Source organism: Eurytemora carolleeae, unplaced genomic scaffold (assembly GCF_000591075.1).
Source record: "Eurytemora carolleeae unplaced genomic scaffold, Eaff_2.0 scaffold731, whole genome shotgun sequence".
In the NCBI taxonomy this organism is placed as follows: domain Eukaryota; kingdom Metazoa; phylum Arthropoda; class Copepoda; order Calanoida; family Temoridae; genus Eurytemora; species Eurytemora carolleeae.
The window spans coordinates 34,384-39,801 of record NW_019396921.1 but is presented as its reverse complement, the minus strand read 5'-3'; the positions used below and the strand labels follow the sequence as shown (position 1 = coordinate 39,801).

General features: G+C 33.7%; 1 protein-coding gene across 1 annotated transcript; it reads right to left on the bottom strand.

Annotated features, from left to right (window-relative positions):
- Positions 1–1,166: 1,166 nt before the first annotated feature.
- On the bottom strand, positions 1,167–5,051 carry LOC111710141 (transmembrane protein 242). Its single transcript, XM_023484183.1, has 7 exons — positions 4,911–5,051; positions 4,504–4,556; positions 3,765–3,847; positions 3,504–3,598; positions 3,267–3,313; positions 2,047–2,091; positions 1,167–1,730 (listed from the first exon to the last, which is right to left on the bottom strand). Exons 1-7 carry the CDS (start codon positions 5,026–5,028, stop codon positions 1,638–1,640), a joined length of 534 nt encoding a protein of 177 aa, XP_023339951.1. The 5' UTR covers positions 5,029–5,051; the 3' UTR covers positions 1,167–1,637.
- Between the last annotated feature and the right edge of the window lie 367 nt (positions 5,052–5,418).

Sequence of the window (5,418 nt, the reverse complement as noted above, 5' to 3'; positions counted from 1 at the left end):
AGATACTTGGCAAACTTATCTGGGTCTTTAATAAACTCTACAGACAACAGATTAATATTCAGATACTTGGCAAACTTATCTGGGTCTTTAATAAACTGTACAGACAACAGATTAATATTCAGATACTTGGCAAACTATCTGGGTCTTTATTAAATTCTACAGACAACAAAATAATATTCAGATTCTTGGCAAACTTATCTGGGTCTTTAATAAACTGTACAGACAACAGATTAATAATCAGATACTTGGCAAACTATCTGGGTCTTTAATAAACTCTACAGACAACAGCTTAATATTCAGATAACTCATCGGTTATGAATGGTACCAACTACTCTTAAAAATCTATTGATTAGCATTATAAGCAATAAAGCATCTTTATGATCTATTAAAGTCGGATTTAAACGATTAAACTGATGGGGTTTCTTATGGATTGAGAGTTTTGAGGAACAGTTCCCAATTGTAATCAACAGAAGACACATTTTAAACAGGGGTGTATATTCTTAAGAATATCAACAATAACCCCTCATTCTGGGTGTGGGAGGTAGAATAATTTTTATAAATCTGGAGCAAAAAAACTTTAAAAAAATTGGACATTAAAAGGCAAGATTTGTATTTATTTTCCTATAAAATAATTACTACTCCACAATTCAGCGAAAAGAGCACACCCAATTTATTGGGAGAAAAAAAAATTTTAAAGGAGAATATACACCCCTGGTAGTTATAGCGCTGAGCTACATCAACTAAACTTTATATCGACAGTGTAAACTTTAATTTAATTGATAGAGGTTAATATCCAAAATTAATTTTATAAGTGGAATTTAAGTCTGACCACTTTAATTAAATGACCGACTAAGAGCGTTATAATCATCCAACATATTTAAAATCCTAAAGTTTTGACCTCTTGTGTAAAATCTAGTGTTCTTTGTATTTATGTGGAAAGTTTAAGCAAGTAAATGTAATATTTAAGCAATTAAAACTGATGCATATCAAATACAAGACCTTTATTTTTTTGATGATATTCATCGTTTCATTTTCACCCTATTAATCTGACCGTTCCTAAATACTGATTAATTGATTGATCAAATACATTTAATAGATCAGCATCGATGGAAAAATCCTGTGGAGCTTCCGGAAAAGAATTTTTAATTTCTCTCAATTCCATTTTATCTGAAATATTTAGATAAACTAACTAACTAGCAACAAACTATGACTTGTAAATTTTCATATAAATAAACTGATTGATTAGAAGGTATCTTAACAGTATGAATAGCAGATGGTGATATGGAGAAGATAATCAAGTAAAAACTTTTATTATTTTATCTTTTAAGGTCGGCAAATTTCAAGAGATGCTCCTTAGTTTGAATTTCGGGTTCTCTATTAAAGTGACTTGCGGAATTGAACTGCTGAGACAATGAAGAAATGGCCGAATTCGACACTTCCTTATGGTTACTTAGAAAAAGGTATAAAGGGTGCGTTGTGAATCAAACTTGCCGCTTGTTAAACAGAGAACCACTTGACATTACGCTCCAATAATTAAATTGTTCCTCAACACTTTGTTAAAACAAAACAATTTATATTTTTGGGGGATTTTCTAGAATTCCGGTGAAACTGGCTCCACACCACCGTGACAAGTTGAACTAACGCTGAGCTTTCTTGATCTCTTTCTCCTCCTTGTCCTTGTCTATCAAGTACTGCATGAGATCATTTAATCCGGTGAATTCGGTTCGGGACTGAACAACAAATATATTTTCTTGTGACCCTCTATTTCAAGCGGCGGATTCTTTGCTTGTATGTTTGTTTATATCCAATGAACGTCAAAACGGCTGAACCGATCGGGCCCATTTTTTTGTGCCAACTAAAAAGACCCAGGGAGGGTTTATGGATGGTCGTTATTTAGAAAATTAGAAAAATCCTATTTTCAAAAATCACGGGGAAAAGTTTAAGAGCAAAAATTAAAAGTTAAAATCCAAGATGGGCGCCCCCTAGTTAAAATAAAAGCATTAAAAAATCTTCTAAAATAAGTTTTATTAAAACATATGTTGTTGCCTGGGGTGGATCATTTCTCCTTATTCTAGGCAGAATTCCTCCAACCTAAACAAATACAATAAGAAGTTTAACTTTTTAACTTCAGAGAGATGGTTCGCAGATTTTTAATTGGCTGTGAGACTTTGTTAGATTTTTAGATTTTTAGTTTAGTTTAGAAAAATTTATTCTGTCACTAATAAAAATATCTGAAAATTAACTCAACATGGAACCCCTAGAACGCTCGCAGCGCATCTATATTCTACATTCGGCCTGGAATCCATCCCGGCTAATGCACAATATTTAAAGCCAATGATACATCCTGCGGTGGCTGGCCACCGAAATGGTCCGCTGCGTAGTGCGTATCCAGCGACTACCTTCAGTTTTTTTCATCAATTATTTGTGATGGCTGAAACACAGAGCTCTGAGTCTGGGAAACCCCAATACTTTTTGAGCCAGAAGTAGCAGGACAAGGAAAGGTTTAAAACAAATTGCATTTATTTTATTCAGTGTTGTCAGAATCAGTTCTTAGGATCCATTTAATTTTGAGGCGGATCCGGGTCATTTCTTTGAGATTTCCTGAAAGGGGATGGTGGAGATGTAGGGGGGGGGGCCTGCCTTCATTTTTGGTTCAAATCTTCCAATTTTTTGGCTGCACGCCTAATTAGTGATCGAAATTCCTAAAATAAAAATCAAATTGAATTTTAATGACCTCTAATGACCTCCACAAATAGAAAATATTTCAACTATGGCTTAATGCATATCAAATGAAAGCTAGAAACTCAGGGAATACAGTAGCAGCAACAAATCCAGTGGTTGACCTTCTAATGACCTCAATAGAGGTCATTGTAGCTCATTAAAATTCAATTTGATTATATTTTAGGATCACTAATTAGGCGTGCAGCCAAAAAATCGGAAGATTTGAACCCAAAATGAAGGCAGGCCCCCCCCCCCCTACATCAAATGTGCCATCTCCACCATCCCCTTTTAACAAAAATAATTTTCAAATTCTTTGTTTCATTTTTTCGCTTAATTTTATCCTAAAACTTGATATACCATTCAGAAATGAGGAAATTTTTATAATCTCTCTTTTTTCAAAAGTTCAGATTTGGGTTTTAGGAATAAAAAAGTTTTTTTGCAGTGGATCCGCAAATTTTTGCGGATCCGGATCCAGGAAGCCAAAATCTTGCGAGTCCAACGGATCCGGATCCTAAGCACTGGTCAGAATAAAAATATTTGTTTACCTTATCTCTAAATTCCGTCAGATTATTCACCCCCATCATCTTCCAAACTAGAAACAAGGTTTAACATTTAAAAAAAAAAAAAAAATTTTAACCTTAATAAAAAATTATATTGAGAATGATATAATCAGAGTTGTACAGGGGTATATAATTTTTATACACCCCCCCCCCCCCCCCCCAAGGAGGAAATGATTTTCAAGATCTAGAGAAAAAACGAAAATTTTTAGTTTTTCACCTTACCAGAAAAAAATAAAAGTCCACAGCCTGCAAAGGCATACAGAGTTCCGTAGCCCAAAGCTCTTGTTGCCAAACTAGCGCCGGATTCTTGTAAATATCTAAATATATAAATTCATACAAAATAACATCAACAAAGCAGAATTATTCAGAAGCTTTAGGATAAATTTAAACTTAAGAGACTTTTAAATACAAAGCACTTGCCCCCCCCCCCCCCAATGAAAAAGAAAAAATAATCATTAACGCATTAAATTACGTCTTAATTACCTAGCTTTTGCTTGAGCGGACTGAGCTTTGGAAAGACTATCAGGATCAATGCCAATCATACCAGCATCAAAATGACGAGGGTCCTAAAACTCAATCAATAAATACATCAGTAATCAATCAATAAATTCATCAATAATCAATGAATCAATACATCAATAATCAATCAATAATAAATACATCAATAATCAATCAATACATCAACAATCAATCAATAAATACATCAATAATCAATCAATAAATATGTAGATTTTTAATCAATAAATCTTTTCTTTTTTAAACGAAATATTTTTTTATTTTCGTATAGTTATTTCGGATAACAAAATTTACATGTAATTATTAACAGAGTTACTGTGAACGAAAAATCCATATTTTACAAATATATATTAGCTATAATTTTATAGCTAGTAGTACAGTAAAAATGTTCAAGAGATGCTATGAAGATTTCACGAAAAGTTTACGATTGCGCGAAAAAGAGTTTTACATGTAAGAGTGGGCTATAGTACTATAGCAATTTAAATAGTTAATAAGGTTCTAGAGAAAACGTTAGGTTTACAAGGTTTAAACTTGGAATGAAAACGCTATATTTTTCCAAGTTTCGAAAAAATCTTTATTCACAGATATATTCAAATTTATCGATTTTAAAGTTTAACACGTTCAGTATTTAGTCCATTCTTTTATTTAATGCATTTTAAGAAGAAGATTGTGAAGAAAAAAAACAATGGTAGAACATTTAGATTACTTGTTTTTTAGCAGAGGCCATTGCTGTTCCGAACCCGGCCAGCATTCCTATTCCTAAATTTGTGATTAAAATGATGTTTTGTTTTTATCAATATAATTTATACAAGAAAATTTATGCACTTGAGTTCGTTTAGCGGGTTTTTGATCTTTGAGAAAAGTTTGATTTTTATCTTTGGTTTACGACTAAATATTTTCAAATGCGCCACCGCCAAAAGGGTAATTTTAATAAAGTTTTTTTTCTATCAGGACTTCAAAAGAACTAATTGGATCGCATCTACACAGTTTTTGTTTAACCACGAAATCAATTCAAACAAGTTGAACCATTCCAATATTCGTTCTCTTGGACGGACCCGCTGAGTGTTTCATAAATATAATAATCAAAAGACACTTTAAAAACAAAAATCCAACCTGCAGCCGTGGTTAGAAACGCCCCGGCTTTAACCTTGTAAGGTATTTCACTTCGCCCATCTTTTTTACTTCCACTTTCTTCATCTCCCATCCCTTCTTTCTCTTCCTTAACACTCATTCTTCTAAAGAATTATGTTTACAAAACTTTTTAAAGTTACGTGTACTTATCCAACCAATTAATTGTTGTCAGTAATTTCCTAAAGAACAATTTTTGACCCCCCCCCCCCCCCCCCCCCCCCCCCCCCCCCCCCCCCCCCTACTTTTTAAAAAAAATTNCCCCCCCCCCCCTCCTATCAATTTTGTACATGGATCTTACAGAAAGTGTCTCAACTTAACCTAACCCGTAGCCGCAGCGCTCGACCCAGAAAGTGTCTTAACCTAACATAACCCTTAATAATAATAAATAAATACTAATTTTAATTTTGTCATGTTCAAAATTGATAGGAGGGGGGGGGGCTGGGGGGTCCAAAAATCGTTCACTAGAACAGACCCCATCGCTCGGCCCAGA

Coding starts and splice junctions, on each gene's coding strand:
- LOC111710141 (XM_023484183.1), bottom strand. CDS start 5,028: ATGAGTGTTAAGGAAGAGAAAGAAGGGATGGGAGATGAAGAAAGTGGA. Junction 4,557..4,910: donor GTTTCTAACCACGGCTGCAG/GTTGGATTTTTG, acceptor TCACAAATTTAG/GAATAGGAATGCTGGCCGGG. Junction 3,314..3,503: donor TGGACTTTTATTTTTTTCTG/GTAAGGTGAAAA, acceptor CCTTGTTTCTAG/TTTGGAAGATGATGGGGGTG.